The 15152-nt window shown below is 38.9% G+C and overlaps 1 protein-coding gene across 1 annotated transcript in view; it reads left to right on the forward strand.

The window, feature by feature from the left end:
- Positions 1-6170: 6170 nt before the first annotated feature.
- LOC137281536 (serine/threonine-protein phosphatase 2A regulatory subunit B'' subunit beta-like) overlaps positions 6171-15152 on the forward strand; it is a 66145-nt gene continuing 57163 nt past the window's right edge. The window contains exons 1-2 of the mRNA XM_067812823.1: positions 6171-6206; positions 10560-10938. Of these exons, the coding sequence (XP_067668924.1) occupies positions 10663-10938 (276 nt within the window). The 5' untranslated portion in view covers positions 6171-6206; positions 10560-10662. The remainder of the gene's footprint in view (positions 6207-10559; positions 10939-15152) is intronic.

The following is a 15152-nucleotide window of genomic DNA, read 5'->3' on the forward strand; positions in this document are numbered from 1 at the left end:
GCTAAATAGACACATACAACATTGCTGGTATGACCTTACTCTGTCTGAGGAACAGTAACTATAGCTAAATAGACACATAACATTGCTGGTATGACGTTAATCTGTCTGTGAGGAACAGTAACTATAGCTAAATAGACACGTGCAACATTGCTGGTATGACGTTAATCTGTCTGTGAGGAACAGTAACTATAGCTAAATAGACACATATAACATTGCTGGCATGACGTTACGCCGTCTGTGGGGAACAGTAACTATAGCTAAATAGACACATATAACATTGCTGGTATGAAGTTACTCTGTGCGGGGAACAGTAACTATAGCTAAATAGATACATATATAACACAGTTGGTATGACTTTACTCTATGTGTGGAGAACAGTAACTATAGCTAAATAGACACGTATCACATTAGTGGTATGAAGTTACTCTATGTGCGGGGAACAGTAACTATAGCTAAATAGACACATATAACACAGCTGGTATGACGTTACTCTGTGGGCAGCAGTAACTATACCTAAACAGTCGCTTGAAAGTGATACACGAATCTGAATCGAAACGCCGCACTGTAAGAAACGAAGCTGAAAGAAGTTGTTATCCATAAAGTTTATTCAATATTCATTCAGTTGATCTGTACATTTGGCAATGTCAATCTAGAGTTCCCAGATCTCTCTACACTAATACAGGAAGTGGAAGACATCCTGCAGTGGCGTATCACGTGGCAGACATCAGAGAAGACATATGAGGAGGGAACTGCACATTACACATAACTTATTTTCTTCTTGGAAAGAGGGGCAGGGCTGATACCACTCGACCTCCATGATATCCGTAATACAGGATGTACTTCACTCGATCGTATCCTGTGTTGACGAGTACATATCTACATTGTAAACACATCGATGTGTGTTCAACGTGGTTTACATTATGCCCTGTGTTTTGCTCACTCTAACCATAGACTATATATAACCTATTACATGGTCTCTGCTCTAACAAGCTAGGTTAGCAGCGACGTCCTTGACTACAAACATGGGTTATTTTGCATGTGGAACGAGTCCTTCACTTTCTCTATGCTCGCCACGTGAAATTTGGGTTGGGCCGCTTGCAAAGGTCAAGCAGTGCATTGTCATTAATTCACGTAATAAGATTTTATTCTTGATTCTCTATTAAGGTACTGTTATCGCATAATAAAACCTACTTTATTTTCAACGTTTGTCTTTTTAACAACATGCATTTTTTTTATTAATTCGATACCAGAAAAGAACGTCACGTATCTAACCTGGTTGTATATCATGATATATACACGTAAAACATGAAAATCAGTCTATTCAGCCAGTTCATATTGTTGTAGTAAGCATCAAGTAATGGTCGTTTCCACAGATAACTTCCTTCAAAATTACTTCTAGAAATACACTGTATAAAAGGTTTATAGTTTATTTGCTGTTAAGATAAATTTAAAAGTGGATGACATGATGACTTTGTGTCTATAGGGGCTTCACTACGGTTTATTACTTCTAGCTGTCCCTATACACTTAAACAAGCGGGGAGAGTCTCAGGCAGTCTTCCTAGGATGAGACCCAGGATCACATCTGAGAGCTCGTCCTTCTCCCAGACCCTATAGAGTAAATAGGTGTCCTACTCAAGTCTAGGTAGGTGTCCAACTCAAATCTAGATAGGTGTCCAACTCAAGTCTATATAGGGGTCCTACTGAACTCTAGATAGGTGTCCTACTGAAGTCTAAATAGATATGCTAGTCAAGTCTAGATAGGTGTCCTGCTTAGGTCTAGACTAATGTAGCAAGTCTCAGTTCACGAAATTAAGGATTGGCCTGGTCTCCATTCAGAATTGTTTTTCGTATGTGTACCTTTAACTTCCTACACACACTGAAACTGACAAATAGTGGTGCCTTACATGCTTGATGTCTACAGCAATGTAAGGTGACAAATTGTGAAGATGTAATTTTGAGAACAATCTATTTAGTTCCCCAGTTTCTCCTGACACATTGTCTATGAACCGGGTACCTTCAAACAATCTACTCGTTTTCCCAGTTTGGGAGATGTGGCATTTCTTACCAATAAGCTATTCAGTTCACCACTTCTAACAAATTCATTCATTACTGGCATTCTGACAAAGTATTCATTTAGACAAATCCCCCTTCCCGTCCAATACCGAGAACTGGTGTTAATTTTAGTGGGTAGATATAGTTTCAAACCCCCTCGTTCCCGTGATCTCGGATGGGTAGAATCTAACAATAGCCATTACAGAAACACTGGTCTGATACAGCGTAACTGACATCACATCGACGTCAAGTTAAATGTCAATAGTTGATATCAATGTCATGTTATAGTTACATGAGATGAAATGAAAATGTGAATATTGTCAACATTTGACGAAGTACAATTATACAGTGACGCCATCATGCTTCGGTCAGTAAGTGAGTGAATTTAGTTTTACGTCGAACTCAGGAATATTCCTGCCATATAGGGGCGGTCTGTAAATAATCGAGTCTGGACCAGACAATCCAGTGACCAACAGCATGACCATCGAGCTTTGCAGTTGGGAACCGATGACATGTGTCAGCCAAGTCATCGAGCCTGATCCCCCGATCCTGTTAGTCGCCTCTGACGACAAGTATTGTCGCCTTTTGTGGCAAGCCTGGGTTGCTGCCAAGCTATTCTGCCCCGGGTCGTCACTGGTCGCTTCGATTAGTTGGCATGATAATGACAGGTGGAATGTGTGGACCGGATGTTTCCTCTTTGTATCTCTAGATGACTAACCTGTGTGTCACACTGGCATGACGTAACGGGTGGCAAGTTATCTAAAAAAAGCGGATGCTCTAAGTGAGTGAGTGAGTGAGTTTAGTTTTACGTCGCACTTAGCAATATTCCAGCTATATGGCGACGGTCTGTAAATAATCGAGTCTGGACCAGACAATCCAGTGATCAACAACATGAGCATCGATCTGCGCAATGAGGAACCGATGACATGTGTCAACCAAGTCAGCTAGTCTGACTACCCGATCCCGTTAGTCGCCTCTTACGACAAGCATAGTCACCTTTTATGGCAAGCATGGGTTGCTGAAGGCCAATTCTACCCCGGGACCTTCACGGGTCGATGCTCTAAGTCAGCATGGAGACCGGGTAGCACATTTTATGAGCTGTTATTCAGAACCACGGTGTATTCCCTATTGAAACAGTGTCCACGTCAGCCATAACTGTCATTTCTTCATAAGCTAGGGTACTCTGGCTGAAGCCGATACTAGTCTGATCACGATGTATTCGTATGAAGCAAGGGTGTATGAGTTATCTCCCCTGTGTAAAGCGATAGGGCGCTCACACTGGGCCGTTTACTTTGTTCTTTAATGTCACACTAAACAGTATTCGAACTAAATGACGATCTAGTGATTAACACCATGGATATCGATCTACACAGTTGGGCTATGTCAACCAATTTTGAGTTGACCACCCAATCCCGTCAGTCGTCTCTTGAACCAGTCTACAAACTTAGCCTCAGTGTTATTCGTTACGCTCCACCATTGCGTAGTGAAGTGTAGCGAAAAGGACACCAGGATCTTTACGTGTTCGCACTGAACTGCAAATGTACGTTTTGACTGCCGTACAGAAGACAGACCGGTTTAAAAGTTGGCTAAGCTCCCCCCTTATTTCTTGTATCATATACATTACATGGCGGGTGCAGGTCTCACCTTTGGATTTCAAATGGATGCGTTCGCCTCTCATTCAATTCTGAGCACGTAACATGGTGCTTTTGTTTAGTTCGGATCTTTCACACTCCAGGCGGAGAAACCATACCCTGTTACTACCGTGTGATGGGAGGAACACGACTGGCGATAGATACGGTAATCGTCATCCGTCTCAACACAATTGAACTGCTTTACCTCACCGCCAATGGTGACCGATTATCGTTGGTAGAAGGGGTTACTCCCACTGTGCCCAATTTTGGAAATGGGCAGTCTTAAAACAACAGACGGATTAGGATATAGTCTGTATCAGGGACCCGTGAAGGTCCTGGGGTTGAATAGGCCTTCATCAACCCATGCTTACCATAAAAGGCGACTATGCTTGTCGTAAGAGGCGAGTAACGGGATCGGGTGGTCAGGCTCGCTGACTTGGTTGACATATGTCATCGGTTCCCAATTGCGCAGATCGATGCTCATGTTGTTGATCACTGGATTGTCTGGTCCAGACTCGATTATTCACAGACCGCCGCCATATAGCTGGAATATTGCTGAGTGCGGCGTAAAACTAAACTCACTCACCCACTCACTGTATCAGGCTAGTGGAGGGGCAGTGGTATATAGTGTAATATATGCTTAATAAAGGAACTAGTTGTAACTGGCAATAACTCAGCAAGACATACGTAATGAGTTCGAAGTAATAATTTAATAACAAACATGAGTAACATCAATAACATGTCATCAACAATCTGGAATCAATCGTCTCTTTTCAGCTTTTATGTGTTCATGTCCATTGATTGTCAATTCATAGTGCAGTTAAATGAGATACCCAATCAAGGTATTGTAGGACAGATTTTCTTCCATGGTGGAGGTCATCCCCCAGAGGGAGAAATCTACTGCTAACGTCTCTATACTTCTTGCGTGATGGGCGTATAACTTGCCGTCGTTCTGCAGTTGAAGGATGGTTGCCTCTGTGTAGGCTTGCTCAGACTTGAAGAACTGGACTAGGCGGAAGACATTCGGGTGAAAGGAACCTAAGAGTCGGGAAATATTAGAGTGACAACCCTCTACATGGTTGTTCGTACAGTATAGTTATCTTTAATACTTTAGAAAGTCATGATATGTACTCTGATGCTGTTTGTCGGGATACAATCCATACACTAGAGGAACCATCTTGTTTTCTACAACAGCTGAAATCATATGCCATTCTTGTCAACTTCAGATAAACTGTCAAAGTTGATCACAGGTCAGTGCCGAGTATCTACCAAAAGGAAGTTAATATAGCAAAATTGCATATTTTAGCTAAATTAATGATGGAATATACGTTTGTCTAATATATGGCTCCGACAAACAGCCGACCCAATAATGATGTATACATGTGATATTGTGTATAACGGGATGTTTTGCAATAATGTATGTTTGTAACATGGCGATAATGCCAGTGTTGCCTAATGGTTGTATTTCATAATGCTGTTGATGAGAGTAATGGTAATTGTAATATACGCTTCAAAAAGTAGGAGATATTGGATTGACAAAGTTGATAGAATGCGAATGATGAAGCCACGGAGGAAACAGATGATGAAGAGACATTGAGGGGAAATGTGACAATTTGTTCCCTTCATTTGGAAATGTTTCACCTGTATTGATATATATTACTTTTTCTCAGATGTATTGGCATTGACGAGTGGTATGCTCGCAAAATGAAATGTCAGCTACTTTTCAGTGGTATGCAGATGTTGCAATGATTGATTGAATGAATGAAGTCATAGCGACAGTGTTGTGGGCAGCCTAGTTATCCCGGACCATATTTCACAGGGAACGACCCGTCCTGTCCGCCCATTTACGTGTGTCCTCTAATGCCATGTAATCCCCTGCTGGCTGCTGGCAAACTTGGGATTCACCGTAAATAGTTCCTCTTCAGAAGGTTCAGCTGAGGGAGGGGCAAGGAATATAGTCCAGAAACGTTGTGCCAATAATAAAGGAAAAGTTAACATCCATAATATTTTGTCTTATGTTCCTTGGAGAGGCATATGCATCGACATGCTAGTATGCGATAATTATGTTTCTACAAATAATGTTAAGCTGCTTTTTAATTGAAGCAACAGTTGAACCAGAGACCATTTGATATAATCATGGATACAATATGTATATGTTGTAGATTTGCCCGTGTTATAATCCATTATGTGGTCTCTGGTTGAACACAGAAGAAATTCTGAGTTTCATCTAACCCAGAAAATTCTCTATGCTTATCAAATAGAATCTTTTCGAGAACCAGTCAAGCGTCTAAAGTAAAAGTGGTTAAGAGCCCAAAGTGTATGTAGTATTTTTCAGCACACCGAAAACGAAATTTATATAAATGTAATAATAACATCAAATGTAGAAACAGACAAGCGTTGAGAAGCGCGAAAGTGTCTATATTTAGCTCTGGGTTTTCCGTATGCTTTTGTGAGGGAATCCTCTGTGACGTATTTCCGCTTTGCCTCATTACCGAATCAACATTCTCCATTTTGCGAGAAGCGGTAAGTTGTGTTGCCAAAATATTTATGAAAAGTCAAACTTGTGAACGAGGCTTGTGCCGCCAGTTCGTTTTATGAATTAGTGATACTGTGTTTTTGACAGTACGTTTTAAGTGAAATAGCAGATGAACTGTCAGTTACTGGGAAATGTTCGTTGAAGGGAAAGGTCTCTCACCTGTTTTCTATTGACAGGTCTGCAATCAGTTGATAGGTCTGTGCTTGCTTGACCCTTTACAATATTACAGGCATGCGTTCTTGTTCGCCAAACGTGTAATACGAACAGCGTATAATCGTGTCAGTCACTTACAGCCCAACCCATGCGCAAACAATTTTGTTTTCACGAAATGAATCGAAAGTATTTTATTAAACAATATTCTCTGTCATAAGCCAATGTTTAATTCTGACTTTCTTTGCTCCTGAGTTAGAACTGTATTTGTATGAAATGAGGTTGTAATCAGTTGGGGATGGGGTTTGTGTCAATTACATATATATGTCATGTGCTTCATGTCTATAATAACTTCAATTGTCACAAGAAAGATTTGGTACTTTATGGATTACTTCATCATGTTATGATCTGACATTTTGGTATAGATTCTAAAACTGTTGTCAAGCAAGAGAGAAGTACTGCAGCACAGAACAGACTTACATACATGCATGTAAACGGATAAATATCAGTACTAGAAATTGTAGAATCCTCGCCACTTTATGGATGGTGAGGTAACGCATTTGCTTGTGATGCAGAAGGTCTGTGTTCAGTTCCCCACATGGGTACAATGTTTGATCCCATTTCTTGTGTTCCCACCATGATAGTGTTGGAATATTACTAAAAGTGGCTTAAAGATCAGTTGAAATATTACTAAAAGTGGCTTAAAGATCACATATACTCAAAGGGGTACAAATGCATATATCATTTATTGACATTGTTATAAATGAAACCCTATCATTAAAACTCATTTTGACATTTAATTACCTTGAATCGACTTTTTTGACAACAGTGCACAATTCTCTCCCACGAACGAAATTTAAACCAATCAGAGGACCCTCTCCATGATGTAATGTTTGGTATACCTCTGTAGGTCACTGTGGTATTCATGGAGCACCACAATTTCTCGTGAGGACGTTTCCAGCCGAAGGTCACATGTCAGTGAGACAGGCAACCAGTTTGTGAGAACCCGTCGGATGCGAACCCGCGATTGTTAGCCCGACAGCTAACCGACTGAGCTACGCCCACATTGTTGCACAATGTGCAAATTTAGCTAGTCATTCCTGTGATGTCACGGAAATGAACGGAAAGAGTTGAATAGGTTGCGGACAATTATGAAGGTTACGGGTAGACTTGGTGCCTCGTGCTTTCAATCTACTGATGGTTGCCGAATGGTCCCGATATAATTTGGCACGATCGTCCTATTCCGTAATGTACAAGATACCATGCTGTGTTGAATGAGCCCAATATGGTTCGAACTGAAAACGATTGTTGATGTCAGGCGTCAGACGTTGATTTCACGGTACATGCATGAATGGCGTGCTTGTAGAAAATCATTGTGTGCTTTCGTGACAGAAAAAAGTTGTAGGGAACCCAGTAAAGATAATGTGGATCGCGTTATGGAATGTGTGAGACATGGGCATGTTTGGTGACGGCATGAGGGTGAGTTAAACTTCGAATCATTATTGAAAATATGTATATCTAGAGGTGAAAGTTGCTGGAGGCCGATTTCCATCAGCTATAAATTTCGACATTAGACCATTTCATCGTTTATTTAACTTTTGACGTTTTTGGTTTCCCGTTTTTCCTTGTGAACAAAGTATTAAAAATGGAAAAAGAAAACAATTTGTACTCATGCATTTACCTACTATATTGGATTAGGTCCCTTACCCAAACCCTAAACCCTAAACCCTAAACCCTAAACCTAACCCGAACCCGAAACCTAACCCTAACCCTAACCCTAACCTTTGGAATAATTCTAATAAATAGAATATGCTCACTGAACCGGCACGAAAATGGGTGATGTATTCAGTATAATGAATTCTTACCGCTTCGAAAAATAAATATTTCCTTGTAATGGTGCAAATTACCGAATGACAACGATATGTATGTATATTGGTTTACAGTTATAATTCCTTTGATCCAAATAGTTACGTTTGAAACCGAAATATATAATATATTTAGATTATTTTAATTGACCAAAACTGCGAATAATAAAACATGGTGCAATGTGACCAATGTAAGTCATTCTTACAAAATTTAAAAATGCAGAACATATAAATACACAAAATATAACACCTCAGCACCTCTTAATACAAAGAAATATGAGCATATTAGTCAAAAAAGAAAAAATATTTAAAACTGGTGCTTGCAAAAAATTGCTCATCCGCCGGGAACTACTACTGGAAACTCACAACATCGTTGGGTTTCTGTAATGACATGGCTGGTAGAGATGAAACATCATTGAGCGGAGCTTATAAGCACTCACTGAGCTTGACGACCTTGTTGCCATGCCAGCGTCATAGGGCATTGTTTCAAGAATGTGCTTTTGAACAAAATCACCTGCAATTATGTAAAATAGTATTATGACGTGTTTTTAAAGTTTGTGGTGCTGTATTCTAAAGGTAGGCCGTATTCATGTGCATTTCTAGGGGTAGATTATTACTTTCTGTAGGTTTGTCTGAACCTGCAATCTTGAAAGTTGTTTTGAAAGTGAAAGATTTTTGTTTCACAATCTACTGCCATTTAATCTTGTTTCCTGCTTTGCTTATTTTACAAGATACAACTTATTTTTATGGACGATTCTGTCAAAATCAGTTGTTGTCATAATTGGTTTTAAATTGTCCTGTTACAAGCGGTGTCATGCAAAATATTTTGGTCATGATTCAATAACATAATTAACTTCAAGTAGGAAGTAGTACTGATCTTTTAACTTGATGAAAACAAACCATAATTGAACTGATTCTTTATACCATGACGCCACAATTTTAAAAAATGGTGGTGCCCTAGGTGTCAAGAACATTCGCCAGTCAGAGAATAAATACTGTTTAGGATTTTTTTCCTGAGTTACAAAATCTAAGCTACTACATACTGGTAGTAAAATATGTATTTGACTGATGCACTATATGATTTTGCGTGACATTGCTTCTGACATAACAGTTTCACTCTTGAAAGCAAGGTGGGTGTCAATATAAGACCACTTACAATAGCATTGTCACATCAACCACAAACTCGCCTCTGAGGAAGAAATCGTTTTGTTACAAGTCGTGTCATGCAAAATCCTTTTGGTCATCAATCAGTTACTACAACTAGTAAGTAGTTTTGATTTTTTTAACTCAGTGAAAACAAATCCAAATGGCATGTTATATCTTGGAAGTGAGGTAGGTGTTGAACCACCTGATTTGATACGTACAGGCTTCCACAACACAGGTTTTGAACTCGCAAGCAACATATTTAGCATGAACTGATGGGAAATCTGTGCATGGTGACATGTTTACCTGGGAGCAACTGACGGCAACACAACAATTTGGCATGTCTTTGTTTACGTTTAGAAATCAGCAAACTGACAAGCTTGTTACATATTTTATATACAGCTAACTAAAAATCCTTCCTCACATGACGTTCGCTGCAGTGCCCTGACGACAGAGTTACTGATCTGTCTTTTTGTTGGCAGGCAATTGTGAAGCAGACAACAGTTTTGCAACTTTAAATTCCTCGATATTTATTAACCACATGTTTTTAAAGAATGAATTTGGTGTAGACTAAGTGCATGTCTTTCATATGTAATGGTTAAAAGAGTTTAAAAAATGAGAGGTCATTCGCTTTTTAAATATTTAAAGAGGTCCACTTTCACATGCTTTATATACAGAGAAGGTGAAATACTGGTTGCTGTTTTAGGTACCTATCAGGCATTTCCAGTATGTAACAAATATACCATTTTCTTCTTGAATAGGGTTTCGGGAAGTTTCATTGTTATTGAATTAGTGTGTTTGGAGATGTTTTTAATTTTTAGAACACAAGAATCATATGCTGATTAGAGTTTTCTAATGTCACTATGTACTACAGTGTGAGAGGTGATGAGCTGCAGATGAGTGATGCAAACATATATAATATGAAACAACTATGGACTCCCAGATGAACACACAGTTTCCTTAGTACCAAGTACTGGGCAGTTTAATGGAAAGACATGTTTGCTGTAATTATTGTTCAAAGAATATGCTAAATATTTGTTGTATTGAATGACCACTAAATAAGAGTTTCAGTGTATATTTTCCTGCTGTTACTGAGAACCTGAAATGTAACATGCATAATTTAAGCTCAGCAAGCATGGTATGAGTGAAAGATTATTTTATTTTTCCATGTCTTATTTCCAGAATACTGATGATCAACATCCCATGCTGCTTGTTTCATTCGGTGTCAGCTATGGCAAAACATGCATAGGAATCATGATTAGGTGACAGACTCGCAGTGTTTTTCATGATGGCATTAAAGCCAGTCCTGAAGTTGAAGGTGGATGAACTGTTCTTACGTTGGCTCAGTGAGACAGAGACTCAACATGTTCTGAGAGAGAATCTTCGTCAACTTGTCCTGGGGGAGACATTGACTGAGCCATCACCACGGAAACAACAGTCCCCTCGCCACCGTCCAGGGTCACCTCCATATGGAGCCAATGCCTTTAAGCTACCAAGTCCCAGAAGCCCACGTCGTCCATTAGCATCTAAAAATCACAAGAATATTAATGCAAACTGCAAGGTAAGTGAAAGTGACATGTTGACTCAATCATTCTACTTTCGTTGTCTACAGATGCCCATGAAGATCAGGGTTAAAATTGGTCATCAGCAACCTGTGCTTGTCAGAAAAGGCGAATAATACTTAGTGGTATTAGGTAGTCTGACTTGCCTACATGATTGACACATTATTGTATCCCAATTGCATAGACTGCTCATGCTGTTGATCACTGGATTGTCTGGTCTGGACTTTGATTATTTACAGACCGCCATCATATTGCTGGAATATTGCTGAGTGCTGTGTTAAACAACAATCAGACATTGCGTACACTATACTGGTGGAATTATTTCAGTGAGGATTGTGAAAAAGAAATTCTGTTGAAATTGTCACTGATTTCTTCGAATATTGTATGACAACTAAAGGTATAACCACTATGTCATGGCTACCAATGATGACTCTGAAATAACACGTACATCCATTCGTGATGTTCCGATTAATTGAAATAATAGAAAATTGGTTGCAGTGGCCACACGACCAAGCAGTAGATTTCATAATCGAACACAACTTATTTCCTTATATGCAATAACAACCTGTAGTGAAAAGTCTAAAAAAAAATTGAGCCTATTATACCCATTTTTTTCGATGATTCATTGTTGGTTTGAACCAATAATCAATTGCGAAATTTTTACCAATTTGCAACTCAAGCATCAAGGTCTTTACAATGCATAAAATCCAGTGATTGAGACCATTGTCCAACATTCACAGCACATGTATGACTTTGTCAGTTCTTACAGACATGTTGTCTTCTAAATGTCAATAATGTCAAATTTAGTAATGCTAATAGCGTAATGTTGAAACTTGAATCTGTGTCAGTCACTGGCAGCTTGGGGTATGCCACAGGGATCAGTGTTGGATGTTTTATGCAACAAGTAATGTTTTCCATAAGTCACTGAACTGAGACTTGCATGGTTTGCTCATTTATAAAGAAAATTTTAAATTACAATTTTAAAAAAGACCATTTACAGTATATAGGTTACACAACACCAGATGTTTTCCCATAGACTTCTGTAGTAACCTTACATTATTTTGAAAATCATCCAGGCTTTCATGAGCCATTGCATGTACACATGTGTACTGTCAGACCTTTAAAGAATAAGACACAATTTCTAGCCAATTCTTCTGGCACATTTTCCAAGCACAGTAAGCGGAATGCATCAATCACAGTTTTGCACAAAATGTCACCTACTTGAAAATATTCTTACACATGTAAGTATAGGTCATGATGATAAAATGACAGCACTTAATACTTTAAATTGTGGTCAGTTTTAATTACGGGATGCAAGTGCTTTTCAAAAACATACAACGTCTTACCCTATTTCATCCAATCACAACTGTCACAAGTCTCTGTCCTTTCAGTTGTTTCCATACTGTCCCCTCTCAGGGAGCATGTGATTCTAATATTGTGTAGCAGAACCTATACTAAAAGGGTAGACAAAGTCTTTATGAGACTAGTGCAGGTTTCATTTTGATTTTCCAGTTTGTCATTGTAGCTAGATTTTGTCTATATCTACACTAAGTTTTCACTGATCTTGGCCTGAAAGACTTGAAAGTGCTTGTTATAGACTAACACAATGTTTTTAATGTTTTTGATGAAACTGTATCTGATTTCTTACATTCTCATTCCTGTGACCATTGTAACAGCTTGACCCTTACTGATGAACTATTATCGGGTCAAATCACAGTAAAAGAAATTGAAGATAGTATTGGTATGCTGAAACGAAACAAGGCTCCGGGCGAAGATGGTATTCCAACAGAATTTCTTAAGTTAGCCGACACTGCAACTGTTACTAAATACCTGCACTTACTGTTTAATTAGATATTAGATACAGGTCATTTTCCACAAGTGTGGAATATTGGAATGATTGTCCCTCTATTTAAGTCTGGAAGCAGATGAAATTCGAATAATTATGGAGGGATCTCGTTGCTAAATTTTATTGGTAAAGTGTTTACGTCTGTTTTAGAAAAACGAATAAGAATTTGGTTGGATGTTAATAATTTGATCGCAGAGTCTCAAGCAGGTTTCCGTCCTGATTACTCTACGGTAGACAATATTTTTATCCTACAGTCGTTGTGCAGCAAATATCTTTGTGAAAAAGGTGGCAGATTTTACATGGCATTCGTTGATTTTAGAAAAGCCTTTGATTACATTAACAGAAAAAAATTGTTATATATGTTAGTTATGAAAGGTTGCTGTGGCAAAATGTTTAACATATTGATGAGTATGTATTCATCAGTTAAAGCTTGTATAAAATCTGAAGAGGGCATCACACATCAGTTTGAAACTTCATGTGGTGTTCGCCAAGGTTGTGTTTTAAGCCCTGTGCTATTCATATTTTTTATTAATGAACTTGTTATTGAAATGTATAATAAATGCAATCATGGAATATTCATAAGCCAAGATATTGAAGACATAATGATGCTATTGTTTGCAGACGATGTTACAGTGTTTTCATATACAGTAGCAGGTTTTCAAAGACAACTGAATGTATTAGATGATTTTTGTAAAAAATGGAGTGTTGAAGTGAATACAGAAAAAGCAAATATAACAGTATTTAGAAACGGTGGTTCATTACGGAGAAACGAGAAATGGTATTTTGGAGACAAACAACTAAAAAGTATTAGATATTATAAGTACTAAGATATTCTCCTCAAGGCTCTCTTTGGTCAAACGCTTGTAATACTCATTCTGCACAGGCATCTAAAGCGATGACTTCATTTATTTAGTAAGAACAGATATATCTCATTCACTACAACCTGTGAAATATTTGATAAGAAAATTGCTCCTGTTTTATTATACGCAAGTGAAATTTAGGGCACTAATTACCATCTTGTAATAGAGCAGGTGCAAACTACATGTTTTAAACAATACTTAAGGGTGGGAAAGTTCACATCTAACAAGGCTATACTTGGTGAGACTGGTAGATGTGATATGCTCATACTAACTCTAGTAGGATGTATTAAGTATTGGACTAAGTTCTTGCAAATGAAAGTAAATCGGTATCCATATCAATGTTACTTTCTACAAAAAAAATTAGATGAAAATGGAAAATGTAATTGGGTGTCCAACATTAGAACTATATTGTTTAGAACAGGTTTTTCATTTGTGTGGATAACACAAACTGTTGGTGATGCAGATATGTTTATACAGCAGTTTAAAGAAAGATTAACTGATATGTACAAACAAACTTGGTTCTATTTGTAGCTCGCATTATGTAACACACTACTCTTAAGCTGAAAGCCATGTCTCAATGTGAACAAAGCATGATAAATGTACTACAGTCTAAAGATCCACACGTTATTAAATCAGTTGCTCTATTTTTGAAACACCTGTTTAAGCACTACTCTTGAAAATAACATGTGGTATTGTAAAATATTGTATCGGTCAATTGTACACTACCGACAAGAAATAAGGGAACTAATGAAATAATAGTGAATTTGAAACTGCTTTAATTATCCACTAAATCAATTTTAGGTGTCAAGTTCAATATCTGGTGTGTCCACCATGTTGGGCAACACATTCACGGCACCTTGATGGCATGCTGTTAATCAATTTCCGGATGGTTGCCCTTGGTATTGCCCCACCATTCCTCTTGGAGAGCTGCACCAAGCTGGGCCAGGTTGGCGGGTCCTGGGTCCCTGGCGTACACCCTTCGACCAAGAACGTCCCAGAGATGTTCAATTGGGGACAGGTCTGGGGACTTAGAGGGCCAGTCCAATGTCTGGATACCTTCTTGTCGGAGATAAGCGGAGACAATTCGGGCCCGATGTGGTCTGGCATTGTCATCTTGGAATACAAAATTTCGGCCGATAACTCTAGCCAATGGAGCCACAACAGGACGCAATATTTGGTCAATGTATCGCTGACCAGTCATGGCTCCATTAATGATGACCAAATCTAATCGTCTGTCATGTGTAATCCCACCCCACGCCATGACACTGGCATATCGCTCCCCGCTCCGACGCCAACAACGTTTTCTGCCATCTGTGAATCGTAGGCAAAACCTTGACTCATCAGAGAACATGGTGTAACACCAGTGGCGCATAGCCCGTCCCTGATGCTGCCTAGCCCATGCCAATCTTTGGCGCTTATGGTGAGCTGAAAGGGTGACACCCTTAAAGGCTGTCTTGCTTTCAGATGAGCTTGATAGAGTTGGTTTTTAACGGTTGAGGTTGAAATG

This window comes from Haliotis asinina, chromosome 4 (genome assembly GCF_037392515.1).
Source record: "Haliotis asinina isolate JCU_RB_2024 chromosome 4, JCU_Hal_asi_v2, whole genome shotgun sequence".
Lineage (NCBI taxonomy): Eukaryota > Metazoa > Mollusca > Gastropoda > Lepetellida > Haliotidae > Haliotis > Haliotis asinina.